General features: G+C 36.4%; 1 protein-coding gene across 2 annotated transcripts in view; it reads right to left on the reverse strand.

Moving 5' to 3' along the window:
• Positions 1-22059, reverse strand: part of LOC122966214 (interferon-induced very large GTPase 1-like) — a 103568-nt gene that overhangs the window by 49770 nt on the left and 31739 nt on the right. For both annotated transcript variants that reach the window (XM_044330247.1, XM_044330249.1), the window contains exons 13-16: positions 19772-19818; positions 19291-19402; positions 18693-18733; positions 17603-17720 (exon numbers count right to left, since the gene is read on the reverse strand). In XM_044330247.1, coding sequence (XP_044186182.1) covers positions 17603-17720; positions 18693-18733; positions 19291-19402; positions 19772-19818 — 318 coding nt within the window. The remainder of the gene's footprint in view (positions 1-17602; positions 17721-18692; positions 18734-19290; positions 19403-19771; positions 19819-22059) is intronic.

Consider the following 22059-nt stretch of genomic DNA (forward strand, 5'->3'; position numbering starts at 1 on the left):
ACGTGCAGTGCATTAAAAAGACCCAATATACCCAATTATAATTATGCTTCTCACTTTAAGTAGTGGATTTTCTCTTTTATGTTTTTTACTTTTAGACCCTTCTTTGCCATAACATACAATATAAGATTATTGCAGATTGGAGTAGAGTCATTTCATCTGAATAAATCATTCTTTCTCTTGATGAAATCTATAGGAAAAATACAGTATGCACAACTCAAGGGTCCAAGCACACCTGAAGGTTCCACTGGTGGAACTTTTCTAGCCAAAAGGAAGTCATGACAGTACATGTTACATAACTTGCTAACACACAATATATGCACCTTGTTTTTAGAGCGTATGGAGAAATTAAAACTCACCTGGAAGAAAACATGAATGCTTTCAGTCCTATTTAGAACATGGGGTAGAGGTGCACTTGTTCTCTCTTGTGGCAGAAATGAGTATTACAACAATAAACACTTGAAATCCAAACAAAAAAACCTGCCAAAACTTTTCACCCATTTTTACAGACAAAAGAAAAACTTTGAAAAATCATCCTGGCAAAACCTTTTTTTCACCTGTTCTTAAGTCATAAACACAGGAGAGAAAAAAATAATTTAGATCAGACTTAGAAATTGCATGTCCAGAAATATTTTTCTTCTCACTTGCCTTTCAGGGCTTCCGTATAAATGTTTACATATTTTGAATGTACGTATATAAATTTAATCTCTGCATAATGAAGCAACAATACAACAGCACTTTTATACTGATATGTTTTTGTCCGTATCATGTTTGTGACGTTGTAAAGATCCTAAAATTGTAAATATATTTTCCTGGATGTTGCATTAAAGATATAAATATTTTTATCTTACTGTTTTTTATTTATTTTTATTTTTTATAATATTTTTTTGTTGTTATAATAGTTGCAGTTAATCATTCATTTAAGCTGCTCCTGATATCTAAACTGATGAGCTGAAGTTGATGAGGATTACATTGTCATGAGTAATAAATATGGAACAAGTACTCACAAAAATATGTTTTGGAAACAGTTACCACAACTCAAAAAAAAAAATAAAAAAAATCATCTAATTTATAAAAAGAAACTAATAGGTTACAAACTTACTTTTCCTCTAGACCTACCAAAAATAAAACAGTTACTACTCTTGAATCCTTTTCATTACAGTCATGATCAAAGGTTACTCTTTTTAAGAAAATGTTTAAGAAGTCAGACGTCTAACATTTACAGAGGCACAAATTTAGTTAAAAAAAAGTTTTATCTCAGCTTTTTAAAAGTTGTCTTCCTAATTTTAGCTTACTGCTCTTTTTCATATGCACTCCTGTTACACCATAAGCAACTTTGCTGCAGTGATTTTGGGATCTTAAAACGGTTTATACAGATTTACACAAAAGTTGGGTGTTGTTTTTTTTTTTGCATTTTTATGCATCTTTGCACAAAAATGACTGTGTAGACACACTGTGGATTTTTTTAACACTGAAAGCACATTTGAAGGATCTTTTAATATCCAGTATGAACAGGAGGAATGATTACAGCAAGGAAAACTTCTTTCACTGTTCATATGGACACCTGACTGCTGGTTTAACACACAGTTGAAAAACTGAGAACCTGTCCTTGAAGGTTGAGCAACGATTCAAAATAAGATTCAAGCTTTGCCCAGTTGGTGATCCAGTTTGAGCTCTGGGAAGATGAGACTGAACAACCATTTAATTACTTAATTTTAAGAGCATAAATCACAGTCCCTTTATGAGACCACATAGCCTGCAATATGTAGTTCAGGTGTAAAGAATGGAATTACAGTAGATGAATCGGACTTAAAGGTTGACTGAACTGGGATCCATCAGGATGGAGTAGTGGCAGAGTCTCAGTGATGGACAGTGGAAGAAGTACTCAGATCCTTTACTGAAGTAAAAGTACCAATACAGAAAGAAATACTCCATTACAAGTAAAAGTCCTGCATGAAAAGAAGTACATAAGTATTATGAGCTTGATGTAGTTAAAGTATCGCAGTAAAAGTACATAAGTATTATGAGCTTGATGTAGTTAAAGTATCGCAGTAAAAGTACATAAGTATTATGAGCTTGATGTAGTTAAAGTATTGCGGTAAAAGTACATTAGTATTATGAGCTTGATGTAGTTAAAGTATTGCAGTAAAAGTACATAAGTATTATGAGCTTGATGTAGTTAAAGTATTGCGGTAAAAGTACATTAGTATTATGAGCTTGATGTAGTTAAAGTATTGCAGTAAAAGTACATAAGTATTATGAGCTTGATGTAGTTAAAGTATTGCAGTAAAAGTACATAAGTATTATGAGCTTGATGTAGTTAAAGTATTGCAGTAAAAGTACATTAGTATTATGAGCTTGATGTAGTTAAAGTATTGCAGTAAAAGTAGTGGTTTGGTTCCTCTGACTGATATATTATTATATATGACATCATTAGATTATTAATAGTGAAGCATCAGTGTTAGAGCAGCATGTTACTGTTGTAGCTGCTGGAGGTGGAGCTAGTTTACACTACTTTATATACAGTTAGCCAGTTTAGTCCAGTGGTTCCCAACCTAGGGGTCGGGCCCCTCCAAATGGTCAGCAGATAAATCTTAGGGGTCGTGAGATGATTAATGGGAGAGGAAAGAAGAAAAAACAAAGTTCTGATACACAAATCTGTTTTCAGTTTTTGGACTTTTTCTCTAATCTTTGATTTTTGCTGAAATATTGGATCATTTGAACATTTATTGAAATGAAAGCATGTGAGAAGTTTAGAGGGAAAAATCACTATTTGGTGGAGCTGTTAACAACTCATAGACATGTGAAATGTGACCCCGACTACACACTGCTTTTTGTAAGACGTCAAAAGCCAAAAAGGTTGGAAACCACTGGTTTCATCTTTAACAATGTGTTGTATTTTAAAAGCTTGTTATATTATCCATTGTGTCAAATCTTCATCTGAAATAGAGAAGAAATGGAAGTGATTGTTCAGGTGTTTCTATGGGACGTCTCCTCACACAGAGAAAGTGTGTTTTAATAAACCATTAAAATCAGGTGGTGTGTAGGCATCATCTTACTCTGGATGGAGGCTGAAACTTTTCTCTACATTTGGCAGAAACTGCTGAGAGGTTGGAGCCAGAGCGTCATGTATATTCATAGTGCTGCAGGTGAAACCTGCTGAGTCATTGTAAAGTCTGACCAAAAAACAGAGACCCAACACAGTCATCGTCACAGGAGGAAAACAGAAAGTTCATTCTCAAGTTTATTGTTGGATACAAAAATTCTACCGTGTCAGAAAAAGATGCAGTGAACTCACTAACGTGGAGTCTGTCAGCCTCAGGGGGAGCCTCACTGTGAGCTTTCAGTCGTTTGAATTGCTCTTCGTCTGCAAGTTGCTGCTCCAGTAGCAATTTTTAAAAAAATTTATAGAACCACCTACAGGTGAAATTGTATCAAACGCTACAGACTTGTTTAGCATCCCCATCTGTACAACTTTGCTGAATCTGGTAACCATGGAATATTACATTTAAGAGATATGGCAGTTAATAAACAGCATGTTGGTGTTTCACTAATGGCCACAAGGTGGGTCTGTTGGTGCTATGATTCAGTATATCATGCAGTTTCTCATGGAGAACTTGTGTGCTGAGTTTCATTTTATTAAAGGCAACAAAATTACAGAAATATCATGTTATAATATTACAGTAGTGCCCCCTGTGGGTAGAATTGTATCAAACATTACACAGTTATGCAGTGTGGCTGTATGCACAACGTTCCCAAATTTGGTTGCAATCCAATTCAGTATTGAAGAGTTGTGGTCCCTTTAGTGCATCAGGCCATGCCTTGAAAAGTTTGGTAACCAATTACAGACAAATGGTAAGTGATACCAAAAACACATAAGTTTTGTTCGGGGTCCTCTAAATATGGTATGTACCAATTTTGGTAAAGATTAGATAAAATACAGTTGTACTCATAAGTTTACATAACCTGGCAGAATTTGTAAGATGTTTACCACTCATAGTGTTTATGGTTGTGACCAAAAAGTTCAATTTTGATCTCATCACTCCAAATGACTTTGTTCCAGAAGTTTTGAGGCTTGTCTAGGTGCTGTTTTGCAGATTGTAAGTGGGATGTTTTGTGGCGTTGGTGCAGTTTCTGGCAACTTGACTGTGCAGCCCATTGTTGTTCAAGTACCTCGTTATTGTGCATCTTGAAGCAGCCACACCACGTTTTTGCAGAGGATTCTGTATTTCAGCTGAAGTTGCATGTGGGTTTTTTTTTTTGCACCCCGAACAATTTTCCTGGCAGTTGTGGCTAAAATCTTTGTTGGTCTACCTGACCGTGGCTTGGTGTCAGCAGAACCCCTAATTCCTAATTTCCACTTCTTTATCAGAGCTTGAACATTACTGATTGGCATTTTCAAATCTTTGGATATCTCTTTATATCCTTTTCTTGATTTATAAAGTTCAACTTCCTTTTCTCAACGGTCCTTTGATAGTTCTTTTGCCTTCTCCATTGCTCAGTATCCAGTAAAGTCAGAGCAGCCCTGGATGAAATGTGCAGGGGTCTCTTAAGAGCTGAGAAATTCATTGACACTAATTGCAAACAAAGAAGTCACAGATGTGGAAACTTACCCTTCATAGCCATTTAAACCTGTGTGTGTCAACATGTGTGTATATTATCAGGACATACATTCTATGTATGTAAACTTTCAGGGCCATTTGGGTGAATTCAGTTAACATTATGATTTAAAAAGAGCACAATTATGTGAAAATAAATGGCTTCACCTGACCACTAACCCTAAATAAAAGTTTTAAGCACGATCTGTCAAAATTTCCAAATTTTTCACAAATTCTGCCACTTATGAGCACAACCATATGTGCCAACAGAAGCAAAATATTCTCCCCCCAAAATCCAAAATTTTTCCAGGTGCAAATGGGTGTGGCCTATATCAGTTGAATCAGTTTCATCCAAGGAATACACTGTGCAAATATTGTTTTGCCACGCCTCATGATTCATGAGTTATTAGACTAAATGTAAAACATGAAATTTGAATAGTTTAGCACTCTTAGTTTTTGAGATATCAACTTTAAAACATTCCTCCCATAGTCTTTCCATTATAAATTTTAATACTTTAAAAGAAAAATTACAAGTTACAATAAACTAATAGCATACACCTCCTTAAGAAGATGTACAGTTTGGCATTTAAACTAATTTTGCATGACAAACAATACAGAAGTAGATAGATGCCAAAAAACAGGGAAATAATAACTTGCATGTGCATTTTCTGAAGAAAACAGCTCTCACACATTTTTAAATCTTTAAATCATTTTTAAGTCTTTTAGTGCCACCTACAGGTGAAATGCTATTGAATACTTGTTCAGCATCCCCATGTGTTCAACTTTGCTGGATTTGGTTACCATGGAATATTACATGAAAGAGATATGGCAGTTAATAAGTAGTATGTTGGTGTTTTACTAATGAGGTGGGGCTGTTGGTGCCATGCTTCAATACATCATGCAGATTCCTTTGAAAAACTTGTTTACCAAGTTTCATTTCATTAAAGACAACAAAAACATAATACATAATAAAAACATCAAATCATAATAAAAAGATCAATATAATAGATACACATATGTATAATATGAAAATATTTGTTTTTGTTGTTGTTGTTTGTTTGTTTGTTTTTTCAATCAGCCTGCATGGATCACCTGCCACATGTGGACTAGATTACATTTGTACAACAGTAAATCACTACACTCATACATGTTACCTAAAATTGTGATCATGAAACACACATTTGGGACAAATTTCTCTCCATAAAACTGATCTATAAACACAACAGCTTCACAGACATTAAAATTAAAATATTTTAGCACAAATGAACTATCAAAGTATCCTTTTTTGTGAATACCAACCGACAATAAATCATCCATGAATAGGCTATAGTTTAAAAATAATTGAAAACTTAAATCAATAAATCAAACTTTATTTGTGCAGCATCTTTCCTGCAGATTAGTACAATTAAAATGCTTCACAGATGGCTGACAAGCTGAAAAACAGAACAAATGTAAACAGTAAGAAAATTTGAGATTAATGAACACAAAAAATAAAAAGATTAGATTAGATTATTAGATTGAACTTTATTGTCATTGCACACAATACAAGCACAATGAACATGCAGTTTTGCATCCAACCAGAAAGTGCAAATCATGATATAATCATGAAATATATACAGATAATAAAAAGAAGGTGCTGACAAGGCAATATTTACCGATGAGGTACAAGGGAAGCATATATACTTTATATACAGATTAAATGAAATGTACATTATATATAAGAATAATTACAGACAATTCTTTTTGATGACAATATTTGATATTTACACTCTGTTTTTATGCAGGGAGGTTACTGTATACATGTAGAAAAAATAGATTGGATGAGCTTTCCTGAAAAATGTTTATTACATTACTGTAAATGACGTTAGAGAAAAAACGTGATAATTATGGGCGATAATTTGTAAGATTCGATAATTTATAAGATGCCAAATGTCAAATTCAGAGGTCAAATTTCATTTCAGTGTATGAGTGCTGAGAAATGACAATAAGGAAATCTTAATTTTAATCTTAATTTACACATACTTAGAGGTTATAAACTTCCAGAGACTTAATGTATTCATGTAAAGTTAATAGTCTCTTATTGGAAGCAATTGAGAATCAGAATCATGAGCAAAATCTTTAAAAACGATCTATATGTCCCAGCCACCACACAGATTGACGAGCACATGCTTTACACTTCAGCGGACCTTGGTGTCCTTCATATAGTTCGGCTAGCACATCGTTCCACGTTGCTGAAGGTATTACGAGCTGTGTGTCTCTCAGCAGTAAACCTTCTGTCACTGTGAGTGTAGCTCACTCCGGCCAGTAGCTTTTCAGCACTGGTTCCTGTTTTTCATGCACTGGCCATCCTTCTGTGCACAGCATCATGACAAGTGAGCAGACACTGTTGTCTTTCTGCTGTTCTTTCTGGTTTTCCATGTATGAGGGACTGACAGGTAGGCTTTCCATGACACAGTCCATGTAGATGTTGGTGCTCTCCATCAGCTCCTGATCTTTTGTGGACACATGCGATTTAACAGGTAAGCGCGACAGTGTGTCCGTTGTCCAAAGTGACTTTCCTGGCACGTGCACAATGGAGTATGAGTAGCACCTCAACCTGAAGCGCTGGATTCTCGGCAGTGCTTGGGCCAGAAGTAGGCTGAGAAGAGGTTTATGTTAGACCTCCAGGCAGAAATGTTTCCCTATGAGGAATCCTGGAGCCATGTGCAGGCCCAGGAGAGCCCAGGGTTTCTTTCTCTACCTGCACGTACTGTTGTTCAGCTGGAGTGAGCGACCGCGATGCATAAGCCACAGGTTTCCATTCTTCCTTCCATCTCTGGAGAAGAACGCCTCCCAAACCATACCAAACCATACAATGATGCATCGGCTGACACTTTGATGTCTCTATTTGGGTCATACATGGTCAGCACAGGAAGAGAAGACAGTGCTTTCTTCAGTGTTTTAAACACTGTCGCCTGGTCCATGTCCCAGACCCAGCAGTTTTTCTTTGAGAGGAGGTTGTGGAGTAGCTTATCTTTATCTGATAGCTGGGGAATGTTGATCACCCTGAGAAAACTCCTCAACTCACCCACATATGTGGGCTCCATCATCTCTGTGATGGCCTTTGTCTTTCTTGGGTCAGGGCGGATGCCTGCAGCTGTGATGCTGTGTCATGCTACCCCTGGTCCTGCCCCCACACCAGTAGGTCATTCATGTGGCAGACCACACGGCCTTGCCCCTCTGTGACCTCAACCATCCTGCACTGGAAGTGTTGGTGTGCTGAGGCAATACCAAATGGAAGACAGATAAAGTGGAACTGCCTGAAGGGTGTAATGAATGTAGTTTACTTGGCTGATTCCTTTGTAAGTGGGATCTGCCATGTTAGCATCCAATTTGCTGAACATTTTCACTCCAGCAAGTGTTCCAAGACTCTGTTCTACTGACAGCAGAATGTACTTTTCACAGCACACTTACTTGTTCAAGCCAGTCAGGTACACACACTAAGGTACCTTTTTTACTGTCTTTCTTGGGCACGACAGCTGATGACGCCTAGGCTTTCCATGCACTGGAGCTCTTCTTTGACTTTCCCCACCAGTAGTAGTAGTGGTAGTAGAATCCTCCTGGGGGTTTTCAAAGAACATGGCACAGCCTCTCTCACAGGAGAGGCGCACACAGGTTGAAATTTCAACATCAATATCAATCCGCTGCTGCTTTGGTGATTTTATCAACAAGATCAGACTAAATACATTGTTGCGGACATGCTGCAACAATGTATTAATGCTTAAAATATAAATAATTTATCTCAGCTAAACACTCTCCAACCAAAATCGGCACACAAAATAATGTTGAATGTGAATAAAACAGGGAAGTCAGTAAATCAGTCTGCATTGATCTATAAATAAATGTTGGTAATTATTACTGTTCACTGTGCTGCTAAGTGCTAACTGTTCGTTCCTTTTTTGTTAACTGTTTCTTTTGGGATTTACATGTTTTTATCATTTTATAAAATAAGTTGGGAAACCCTAACTTTACTTTTAACATCATCAAATGAAAAGAAATGTCCGCCCCCCTCCTCTTGGTGTCTGTTATAATGTGACTGTGGTTTGTAGTAATGTACATGTGCCACAAGATGGCGGTAGCTATTTGAAGTACCATATAGGACCTGGCAGAGATTAAAGCCCTGATCAATCTGATCACCAGCTGTGATTGGCCACTGCAGTATGACGTTGCGATTCTCCAAAAGTTAACTCTGGATCAACTTTCTCGCTGCAGGCCAGTGAGGCATCGCTGTGGCCACAATGTCTGCAGCCTAAATGCACTACCCCCATGTTCTCGCCGCACTGCTTGATTTGATCTGAATATAGCTTTAGGCTATTATTAGCACATTGTAGAGAATGACAATTTTCACTATTGCAAATCTCAGTGAAATGTGGTCTAACAATGGAGGGTTCCCACACTGAATCTCAGACCCTGGGGTTCTCAGACCACAGACAACTACGCTGACCACTCATCCAAAGCTCAGCTCTGTCAGACACAGACCTGCAGCTCTTTATACATCTGTGACACAGAGAGCAAGTATTTGTACGAAATAGATATTAGTAAAAACCACCTATTTGTGCTTTTCCAAATACTGTATTCATATTTGGCTCCACCCCTACTTTATAGTTCCATATTTATGACATTTTATATGAAACATTAAATGCGTTTAAATGACGTCTTTTTGTAGACCACATTTCGCCCACCAGTGCAATTTGACTTTGGAGAAATACCTTCACACTAATAAATATCGTCTCTCTTTCAAGCTACAACTTAACAAATTATCAAAAAGTTTCTTTCATTTTATTTAATTCCATTTAAAGAGAGAAGAAATTACAAAGAATGGTAATAATGTTTCTTACTATGAGGCTATACTGTGCGTGAACATTGCTTATCAGCTCTATTTTAAGTGCAGTGAATTTAACACATATGTTGACTGGACCTCTGTGCAGATATTTTGGAACGAAAGAGATTAGGCTACATGTACAGAAACACACTGATGTTCACAGTGCAGATGTAATGAGGAACTGTTTGGGAGGAACTATGGAGGAAACTCCAAACTGTGTTTCAGTCCGACAGATTTACTGTAACACTGGTTCAGACAGTGGTGAACGTGAAAAGTAACCTGACTGAGATCAGGCTGACAGCGAAGGAAGTAATTCTGTTTGATGCTTTAAAAAGAACCAAATTAACTTTATAGTCTTCTTCATTTTTATGCAGAGAAGAAAGGTGTGTTTGTGTTTGTTCTAAACATGTGTTACTGAGACCGAACTCTTTATATTATTATGTTTTCAATATAATGACGGTCTAATGTCAAATTACAGTACCTATATTTTAGAATTTAGCACTGCTTACTGCATAAAACAATATTCCTAAAGTCAAAGGTGATACTCCATATTATCTCAGGTTCAGCATCAATAGCATCTAATGAGACTGTGCAAAATGTGAAAATGTACACTAGTAAACATACAAGCACTTACATGTGTTTGCTGAGTCTTTGTCATTTCAAAAACACTAATCAATGAGAAACTTGGTATTTTAGTAGATATTTATTTATTATCATGACTCATTATACTCATTTAAAAAGATTTTCCTCACAAACACAACATCATTGACATTAATATCCTGGATGTCATCATATTTAAGACAGAGCAGGAGTCTAATTATTCAAAACAACAAAACTCATTCATATGAGGATACAATAACAGTTTGGTTAAAATGAGATAAACATGACATAGAACAAATTAAATTGAACACTTCAAATATTTTGGAAACAAAACATTCTTCATCAATTATGTTTGATATATTCTTTAACATAAACAATACACTTAAAAGAAAGTTAAAATATAAGAAATTCAAAAGATAATATTTGTTTGACGTTATTTTCAGATGTAATATCTAGATACATATGTGTATAAGAAAAAATGTGGCTTGTATAAAAAGTCCTGTCTGACAACTTTTTCCATATTAATTGAACTTCAGACTTTTCTAGTGAGTTCAACATAATAAAAAAGGTAAAATATGTCCATGATCACCATTCAATAAGTTTCAGCTCAAACATCTTGCACATTTCCGTGCTCCTTGAAACAATTGCAACAAACAAATTTCATGAATATTTAAAAAAAAAAAGATTAAATCAAAAAACAAGATATTTAGACATTTAGACTTTATGCCCATATCAGCATACAACCAATACATGATAGAAATAATAGAAATATAAAACAAAAAAGAGTTGAAATACATAAATGAAAATAGTTGTGGTCATGTCAATCATGACTCTTTGATGAAACAGCAAAAATAAAAAAGTAAAACATACATAATTTCTGACAATATTTGTGCATCCTGTAAAACAATAATGCAATAGGAGGCTTTATCTTGTCTCATTTCCCCTTTAACTCATTATTGCTAACAAACACATCTTCTCTGCAAGGAAAATGCTTTCATTTCCAGATATTCTCACTACAGATGTAGCCAGCTTTGTAGATGTGAATTATGATTACTGTTCTCTTGCGCTTGTTTTGTTTATGTGTTCACTTCAATCAAGCAATCAAGTGTTCCTTTACAAGTCAAATCACTGACTTTCCCTATTTCTTTATCACAGTCAGAGTCACCTGTCAATTATAAAATCAGTATAAATCTGAAAACGCTGTTTTAAAGTAGTTTGGTTCATGTAAAAGAAAACAGTATCGTCATTTTCAGCAGAGTTGTAGTTGTGTTGTGTTTGCTACCTCACACATTTCATCCAGACTTTTAATAGCTTCTTCTTTAGAGTGCGTTTCCCACTCGCTGGGAATTTCACCTCTGCCCTTGAATTTTAACTCATAGTGGTCTTCCAGTTGCTTTTGAAATCGACATACAAACCATTTCCAGTATTTCAGCTTAGATTCATCATAGTCGATTCTCCAGTTAGCATATTCTGGGCCACCAGTTCGGTACTGTTTATAGGGAATGGACTCGTCTGAATCAGCATGAAGGTAAAAACTTAAATCACTTGCCACTTTTGTTGTGCAGAATTCGATGCTCAATTCATCTGTGTTTCTGTAGTACCTACCGGTGACCGCAGTTGATCGATGGAAAGGCACGCTGTGATCATCAGGACTGTGATCCTCCAGGGTGTTGGTACAAACAGCTGAACAGAACGGACACTTTACCCAGCATCACTTACACAGCTGATCAATAAGGATTTGATCTGGCTTCAGCCTGAATTCCTGCATCTTATCCAATGAGAGGCGCCTCAACTCTTGAATGATGGGTCTAAGTCCTTTCTGTATCTCATCTTTAAGAAAGTCAAATTTCTCTATGTCACTGAAATTTTGACAACAAATGGTGTCGAATGTTAGCTCATCATTTTCTTTTAGCAAACTGGAAAATTCCTTCAGCCACATGTCTGTGTCTTTTTTGACTTTCTTTGTTGCAGTAAATAAAGCTTGACTCACAAGATTGTTGATGTCGTCAACATTTTTCTTGAGTATATCCAGTGCTTTAGCTTTGTGTTCTGTAAAGATGTATTTCTTTGCTTCCTCTCTTATGAAAATTTCTGCTTGCTTCCTTGGGTGTCGGATGTAGTTCATGTAACTATCAAAGTCTTCTTTCTCTGCCAGTGACTTCAACACATGTTTCTCCAAGTTCAACCTGTTCCCTTTGAATGCTGGGGAATTGCACCTCATCTCTCCAGCGAGATCAATGGCGGTCTTGTTACAGACAGCTTCAACAGTGGAAACCTTCAGTTTGTCACAGATCAGTTCTCCAAGCACAACAGCAGATGAGTTTCCTTTGCAGAAACTTCTGAAAATGTTGTAATATTGCATTTTCTTGCTTTCTACAAAAATTACAGCATCATTTTTCGTTTTGAATTTGTTGTGGGACTCTAAAAGCTTACTCCCTACCATGTCAAACACATACAGTAGGAGATCAACTGTAAACTCCTTCTTCAGGGCATATTTCCACGTATTTTCAAATTCTGTCACTTTGTCTTTGACATTTTTGGCCACCTCCTGCAAGTATGTTTGACTGTACCCTCTTGAAGCTACAGGTTTACTCTCAATTATGTCAATGCTCTGTTGTGCAACATCATCAATGAAGGATGTGATCTGTTTTTGCTCTTCAAATGAAAGCTTTTCACTGGATTCTTGTGTTGATCCAGCTCTCAAAAGTTTCTGAAAAAATCCCCATCCTCCTTGCTCTTTTCTGTTCTTGTTTCCCCTCTCACCATCTTGGGATTGTTGGCTTTTGTTGCAGAGCTCTTGGTGGTTGGTCAGGGTTACATACTTAAAATGATTCCTCATCGTTGATATTTTTTTGTAGTTGTCAGAATTCTGTGACTCTTGTATAAGAGACCATTCAATACCAAGCTCTTGAACGATGTCTATTTGTTCTTGTACCAGGTTGATATTCTTTATAGGCTTAATGTCTCCAGTTAACTCAGCAACCCAGCCACTCCAAACACCGTTGAAATGCTTTTTAAGTTCCTCTTCATCTTTGGCCTTGTCTTTTAACTGTTGAGCGAGTTCTTTGCTCTTTTGTAGCAGCGTCTTTTCAAACTCTGCCTTCTTGTCATCTAGCTTTTTACAAGCATTCTTCTGCTGGATGACTTCGTCCAGTTTTCTTTTAACTCTTCTCACCTGTTCATCATGAAACTCTTCGATTTTGATATCAAATCGGCTTCGCCACTGAGCCAAGATTTCTTTGTCTCTGTCATCATCAAAGTACTTCTTCATATCTTTTTTGACTTCTTCATATGTTTTGCTCATTTCTTCATAAAGATTACTAGGATCAACTTTCTCAAGTTTTCCATTTTCAATTCTGTTATAAAGCTGGTTCTCAATGGTCAACATGTTTCTCCTCAGGTCCCAGGTCCAGTTCACATACTGGTCCTCAAGTTTTCTGTACACTGCAATTTCAAGTGTGTTTTTGAAACTGAAAATGAAGTTTTCTTTCAGAAGTGCTTCCCACAGGTCCTTTATGTTGCTTTTGAACTTTGAGAGAGTCGTCCCAGCAGACTGTGAGGCTTTAGAGAGGATGAAGTTCTTTAAATCCTGGATGCTCTCACTATAACCTGGATTTGGAGGAGCCATGGGTGGACTTCCCTCCCACAGTTGGGCAAAGTACTTCACATCTTTTTGCACATCAAATGCAATTATGTCATTGAAGCATTTAGCATCACAAACCTCCTCTTTGGCAGCTAGTTTAGCCATCTCGTCCAGTTTTTCTTGCAGTCGTCTCTTTCCATCCATGTTTTTCTCTGCAGCTCCAATATCTGTTACATTCTGGTGAACAAACACACAACTTGGAGAAAGTTTAACTTTCTTCATCCTCATGATAGCCTGAACAACAATCTGCAGCACATCTTGCATGTCAGCTGGATTCTCTCCAAAGATGTTGATCAATGTCATGTTTCCCAGACCAACAACAAATGTTGCCAGTTCATTGTTGTGGTGAAGAGTGGCGTTACCTGCCAACTCAAGAGCACGCAGTCCTTCAGTGTCCACCACTAGAACATAGTCAAACTTAAAGTCTTTCATCTTCATCTCCTCTGACACTTTAACCAGCTGCATGAAGGCACCCTTGGTGCACCTGCCAGCACTTACTGCAAACTGTAATCCAAACATGGCATTCAGCATGGTTGATTTTCCACTGCTTTGTACACCCAGAACTGACAAAACAAAAATTCTCTTGTCGCCCAGTTTGTTGATGACTTCATCTAAAAGACTAGAGATCCATGTTAAAGGCACATGACCTGCATCACCATCCATCAGCTCCATTGGGTGCCCTGCTATCATCAGCTCTGCAGCCAGCTCAGGGTATTTAGACCAGTCAGTCTTTTCCATCTTTGTTTGTTTCTTCAGAGATTTATGGGCTTCATAGATCTGTCCAATTTCTCTAAAGATGTGCTCTAAGCCAAAAGTAGCTGACTGTAGTTTTGCTGATATTTTCTCAAGCTCAGTTTGCTTCTTTATTAGCTGATCAGATTCGTCATGCTCCTTCTTCAAATTCAAGACTTCAGACCACTTTTCATCATACTCTTGGAGAACTGAAGACAGATCATCTGTGGAGAGTGAATCCAGTAAGATCTGTAGCCATTTCAGGAAATACTCTTTTTCCTTTGGTGACAGAGAGGAGAGGCTTTGAATGAACAACTTTATCAGTTCACTAAAGGAAGCATCACATTGTTTTTGACGTATTCTCTCCATTTCCTGTTGTTTTTCACATTTCTCCTTCTCAATGTGTCCTTTGAGGTGATACTGTGCCTTGTTTGTTTTGCACCATTCATGCCACAGTCGGCCTTGACAAGGCAGATATTTATCTTTGATTTTTGAAACATCCATCTTTTGAAGTAAATTCACTATTGTCATAGCAGCAGATTTTCCTTTTTGGTAGACTGAGTCATCATCTTCATCCATTCCAGCGACCTTAGCCATGGTTTCCAGCTGGAAGGATGTATGTTGTCCAGACAAGATTTTTCCAATGATTTCTTTCAGTTTTTCACCAACATCTGACTGGCTTCTGTCTTTCAGACCCATTTTGTATTTTCCCTCTCTGATCTTAACTGCGCCACAAACATTATCAACAATGAGACAAATGAGAGGTTTTGGAGACTTAAGAAGGGCTGAGACAACTTTCCAACTTTTGTGACTTTTCTTCAGAGTTTGCACCAGAACAACATTGACTGATGACTTTTCAATCAGTATTTTACGCTGTTTTTCAATCAACAGAGCATCACCATGAAGATTACAGAAGGCAATGCAGTCAGTTAAGGCATCATCATGTTTCCCAGCAGGGCAGTACCAGGCAATCTCTGCCACACCGTCCATCAAATGGCGAGATTTGGTGCTACCTTTGCAGTTTCTGTGGAAGAATGTACTGTGACGGTCGTTGATCAAAGTGTTGATCAGCTCAGATTTAGACCGTGATGGTGAACCAAGACGGAAAAATGACACCATGTGCGTCTCAGCTTTGCAGATGGGCATACTCTTCATGGTGATGATTTTTGAATCATCTTTGGTTTGAGTTATCTTCCAACTTTTTGTTATTTGTCTGAATGTCCACAGAGGACACTTAATATCCATTGTGACTGGGTCAGGAACAAGGAAAGGTAAGGCATACTGACACTGCGATAGCTTTGTAATCATGTTCTGCTTAAGAAAGCTGTCTGAATAGTGAAATACTGCCATTTGAACATCCATTGGATGCACATGAGAAAGTTTTGGTTTAAGAGAGTCTACACTGGTGATAAAATTAGCAAAGTCGTCATCATCTTCTTCTTCTTCTTCTTCTTCTTCTTCTTCTTCTTCTTCTTCTTCTTCTTCTGTTTCTGTGTTCTGTGGCTTTGTGCAGCTCATCTCAGGACTGTCTTGTTTTACAGGAATATATCTGGCTCTGTAGTCTAACATCATCAACCTCTGAAGAAAAGTGTGAGCTAGATCTTTCTCAGATGTGTTGTGTTGCTGTTTTACAGGTTGACTTATTCTAAGAAACTCTGCTGGTGTCAGTTTCTGTTGAAGGTGAAGTCTGCTGAGCAGTGTTTTAAATTCTCTTTGATATTGCTCCTTCCTCTTCTCTTCAAAAATCTTCTCTGACTTCTGTAAATAATAAGTAAATATCATGTATTGTATATAAAAACTTCAAAGACCTTCCAAGACTGGGTTATAAAGGAAATAGTCTTTAATTTTAAATTCCTTACCTTATCCTTGTTTCCATCCGCATCTGTATGTAAGGTACCTGCAGTACAACAAGAAACTGCATTACCAGAGGGACAGAGCAGTGTACTACTGAATCAATGTACTTTGGTTTCTATTATTAATTCTGTATTATTAGTTTGATTAGTTTTCTTTTTTCTTGACAGGGTTCAGATGAGACTGAAATAGCCATGAAAAGTTTCAATTAAAGAGTGAGTGTACTGTGTAATCCTGCTTGGTCCCTCCCTTTACCAAAGTAAAAAAATACAACAGAGTGGGTGGGATTGTTCAAACACTGGCAGTGTGAGAGAGTAGTAGTAGTAACAAACTTGTGCTGTAACTACAAGTCAACCTATGACAGAACACTGACTTTACTGCTTTATGTGAGGATTTGATTGGCTGTATGAAAACAAGTTCTCTATCTAAGTAGTATGGAAGTTAATTCCATTGAATTAATGTAAAAGGGGTGCCATCATGAAACCAAAAATAAAAGTTTTACCCCTTCGGTCTCTGATTTTTCTCTCAAAGGAAAACACAGGACAAGTGATCTACAGAGCAGATGTGTATGTTGGAGTGGACAAAACAACTTTAACTTGGACTTAAGCAGGGTCAGTTCTGATCAGAAACACTTGTAATCTTCACAAATAATCTTCTTTTACACTGATTATATATTTTTTCTCTGATGACATTAGTACAGTCCTCTTTGTACCAAGCCCCCACCAACAATGTTGGGCTATGTGGTGATTTTGGCTTAGAGGATGCACTCAATATTGCAGGATCACATGATGCCCACTGGACCAAAAATACTTTTTCCCATATAAAACCATACAAAAGTAATGATTATAAACAATAAAAAAATCCTGAAATTACTTTTTGTATTATCAGAATGTGATACAATAAAATTCATGTCTGTGAGGAGCCAACAGGAAGTCAGCTGGCTCAGCCAGAAGAAGTTTCTAAAGCTGTGTTCAGACAGACATTAGTACTGAATTATGCAGCCCCCCTCAGGAAATTGAATGATGCGACTCCACTGATGCAGCAGGGGCTTTTCAAAATTAGTGGCCTCTGCTCACTTCATTAAGTGGCACATTGAGCCCAATTTTAACAGGTGAATACTTTAATGTATGTAACTTGATTAAGTGTTGACAAAATGACTAGAATTGTTTTATTCTATCAGAGTTGAGACATAATTAAAGGTTTATTATTTAAAAACCATTTTGGGGTGTAGTTACTCTTTAAAATATGAATATGAATTAAACCCATGTTACTGTACATCCATGTCAAAATTAAAAAATCAAAACTTGATTAAATGTTTACCTTTCTCATTTGGTGCAGATGTTTTCACAGACTTGTCCTGAGGCTCTCCATGTGATGTTGTGCTTCCATCACTCTTCTCTGAGTGTTCAGCATCACCAGGTTCAGTCACTGGATGACACTAAGAAAACAAATGATTTTATTTACCCTTTAGTTCACCAGGTCATTACAACAGAGAAGGTTCTGATGTAACAGATTTAGACTAAACATGTTTCTAGACAATATAGGAGAACAGAGCAATCACTTGTATCCAACAATAATATTGAGCTGTCACGTCTGTCCATGTACCATGCAAAGTTCAAAAACCTGGCTTCAAACTATTAGAAATGCTATAATCGTCACCCCAGGGTAGATACAGTAAAGTAGATGGTCTTAAATGCCTGCTGTATATCAGTGATTGGCTGCAAAAATATAACAACAATTTTAAATTATGATATTTAAAAAGTGTGGAGCAAATTTCAGATTATACGCAGAGGGTAACCAGTTGTGTGAGAAGCGCAACATTCAAAAAAGAGTAATATTTATAGTTTAAATAATTTACAAATTCAATTTCTTCATTTTTGGACAGAATCCCAGTATTGTCCAAAACTGAGGAATTAACACCCGCTCATAAGACAGGTTAAGGTCTGATTTCTTTGTTATTTAAAGCAGTTCCTCTTCGAGCCAAACTCTGTGTATTTGGAATTTGAAATGAAGACTTGTCACTTTACAGCAATCATGTTTATTGACTTTGCACTTCTCTGGAAAAATGTGGACATAACTTATATAGGAATATGGACCAAGGAATTGAAGCCTGTCTTGCTTTGGGTTGATTTATTTATGTTGTGAAAAGGACAGACACAAACTTTACTTGTCTGTGACTTTTTGGAAAGTCACACTTTTGAAGGACTTTGCTGTTTTTTTTAGCTTTTTTGTCCTTTTTGCTTTGGGAGAAGGAATGTGTACTGAGTGTTTAAATGTACATATTGTATATGTTAAAACTCAAGTAAAAATATCTTTTTTATAAATGTTATTATTGTTCATTAACAAAATGAACTGTGTTGAAGTCACTCTCTATAGCATCTAATTTGTAAATTCAGGTGTTAGAGCTTACCTTTAGCTTGATTGCAGATGCATTCTTGTCTGACTCATCTACTGGAGGGAATATGGAAAAAGCAGATTGGACAGTGGATTTTAATCTTACATTTATTGTTGAGTTTTTAATGCTGCATGATTACTATACTTTGACAATGTCCAACCTTTATCCATCTATTTTCTAATCCACTTAACCTGCACAGAGTATAGGGTATCTATACCCATTTATCCCATAATAAACTGGCAGATTTATGTGTTGGCCATGTGAACAGTAATATAAGGCTTACATCTATGAAACATACAATTTGAAGCAGCTTTATCAAGACTTGTTGATAAGTTTACAGTAACAGATACAGAACATTCTGGAGAAACTATACTTTTGGAGACTTTTAAAATATATATACACTAAATAAAAAGTTATATATATACTGGAAATGGTTTTGAATTTCAATACCGAAAACTCCAAAGAGAGGAATTCAGAACACAGAAATTCAGACAGATGAATTTGAAATTAAAATATTTCAGTGCTGTAAATTCAGAGGTATTTAATGTTCAACATTAGATATTCACTTGTTTATAAAATTAAAGTCTGTATGGCTATTTTCTGCCATATTCACCTTTCTTATCTGATGCAGTTGGTACTTCAACTGTGATTTCAGACTCTCCTGACGTTGTTTCATTGTTCCTCTCTGAGTGTTCAGCTTCATTGGGTTCATTCACTGGATCACGCTACAAAACAGATGATTTGTTTTACAATAAGTTCCTCAGGTTAGACTCACTGAGAACATGAAACCAAGAAAACAGCATTTGGATAAATAGAGATAATATAACAAGTTGAAGATCAACAAAATGCAGTGGTGTCACGATTAAGAGAGTGATAAAACAAAAATAAAGTCTGTTAAAGGAGTCATTGAGTCAAAACATTTTCAGTTTGAGATGAAAATAAAATTAAAACTCATTATCTCAGATCTTTCTGAAAACTTAGATGTACAGATGTGTATCCTACCAAAAAAACTTCACATGAATAAAGGTTTTGGATAGAAAGAACTTGGATATGTCCTAAATGCAGCTGTATGATGATGACAATAATGCCTTTACCTCGGCTTCAGTCTCACTCTCCTCTAACTCCTCGACAGCAGTGCAGGCTAATGTAGGAAAAACAGAAAACACATGATGAGCTTCAAAAACATAATGTTTGGTTAGTTAGCTGCCCGAGGTTTATTAAACTACTTTAACTAAACTTTATTTTCAAAACTTTAAATTACCTTTGTCGTTTGCCACAGATGGATTTTCAAATTCGACTTCAGGCACTCCTCCGGCTGCTGTGTTGTCATGGTCTTCTGCCTCCATCTTATCTGCTCCTCATTCTTTACAGAATAACAGGACAAAGTCACAAACACAAATACTGAAATAAAATATTTCTGTAAGTGTGAATCACCTTTCAAGCTGACTGGACAAAGTATTAGATAAAGACGAGTACTGTATCTAACATATAACTCATCGTGGTAAACATCCTGAACATTTCACTGTAGGTGAAAGGTTCCAAATTTTGCAATCTGGAAAAGAAACACCATTTTCCCTTTTTCCTGTCCCCTTTTTCCCCTATGAGTGGATCAAGAGCTGAGTTATGATCGTAGGTATATCATTAAGACATGAACAATAGTTATAAGGTAAATTAGCTACAGGTGGTCCAAAATGATTTTTATTATAAAATACCCGTCAAAGATTAAACCAAATCAACGCCCTTATTATATGAGTTAGCCTATTTAGCTCAAACCTAAAAAAAGGAACAATATAGTTTGCTAGTTTTCTCTTTTTGGTATGGTCTGCACCCTCCACGGTAGTTTTGAAATAAAATCACAGCTTTAGAAGTGCTGAAGAACACACTACTCCATCTTCCCTCAAACTTCCAACTGGTTCTTACTCCCTTACTTTATAACTTCTTCCCTTGTACCTACATGTATGTATCAGTATGTACTGTACTGGTACACCAAAATTGGGAATTATTTCACTGTATGTTTCAGGCTGTAGTGATTCCCAGAAGTCTTCACACAAAACAACTATAACAATGTTAAATAAACTCACCATTGTTTCGTGTTTTCATAGCTGTGCCTGTTCCGTGTAGAAGACAATTATCAAAAGGAAACACATGGGAATATATATATCTTTCATTTCTGGGTGTGCCCCCCACAAACCACCCTTTGATTTCACAAGGTGAAGAGATCAGCATGTGCATTTCTCGTAAATCAGTGATAACAAGGTAAAGTGAGAGTAGGTCAGCTCTAAGTTATGATTTCCCTGAAACACTGTGACAATACCACTAACACTAAATTAAACATTAATCAATTAGTGGAGTGTGGCTTTCACATAACAAGGTGAAGCGATAAGCATGTGCATTTCTTGTAAATCAGTAATAACAAGGTAAAGTGAAAATAGGTCAGCTCTAAGTTATGATTTCCCTGAAATGTCATGACAATACTACTAACACTAAATTAAACATTGCACCTACGATGTAAATGTTGTTGGAAAAAAATCCACCACCCTCCTTTCATACAGAAATGTATTTAAAAGTTTATTTGAAGCTAATATGAGGCCTTAGCTGTCCAAATTAGTCAAATCAAGTCAATATCTGTCAGTGTTACAGTCTTTTTAGTGCTAAATTCCCTCATTATCTGTCCACTGCAGCTAAACAGGAAAATAGTCTTCTTCAAGACACAAAGAGGTAATTTTTTACTCTGATGGCTGAAGCTTCACATTATCTTCAGATACACTTTGCTAAAAATCAAGACTGTGGATTTTGTTCCCCATCACTTACATTTTGAGGGGATCTTCTAGTTGTCAGTATAAACAGGAGGAATGATTACATAGAGCAAAATGTGTTTCAATATTAATTTGGGCACCTAACTATTGTTTTAAAACAGACTTGAAAAATTGTGAAGTTAGCATTTAATACGGTTTATTTTTAAAAAAAAATTAAACATTAATCAGTTAGTGGAGTGCGACTTTCACATAACAAGGTGAAGAGATCAGCATGTGCATTTCTTGTAAATCAGTGATAACAAGGTAAAGTGAAAATAGGTCAGCTCTAAGTTATAATTTCCCTGAAACATTGTGACAATACTACTAACACTAAATTAAACCTTAATCAGTTAGTGGAGTTCAGCTTTCACATAACAAGACAAGAGAGGCAATAAACACAGTTATCAGACACAAATTATTATTCAAAGTAGAGTATTTTATATACATCTTAAACATGGCTGGAGGGGATCTTTAATATTTCTCCCATTCATTTAAAAAGAAATGTAATGTTTGGATTGACTACAGAACAATTTTATTAGGTATCAGTTGTCAGTGACACTTTGGTTCTTCTTTGAAAAGGACCTCAA

This window comes from Thunnus albacares, chromosome 17 (genome assembly GCF_914725855.1).
Source record: "Thunnus albacares chromosome 17, fThuAlb1.1, whole genome shotgun sequence".
NCBI classification, from domain to species: Eukaryota; Metazoa; Chordata; class Actinopteri; order Scombriformes; family Scombridae; genus Thunnus; species Thunnus albacares.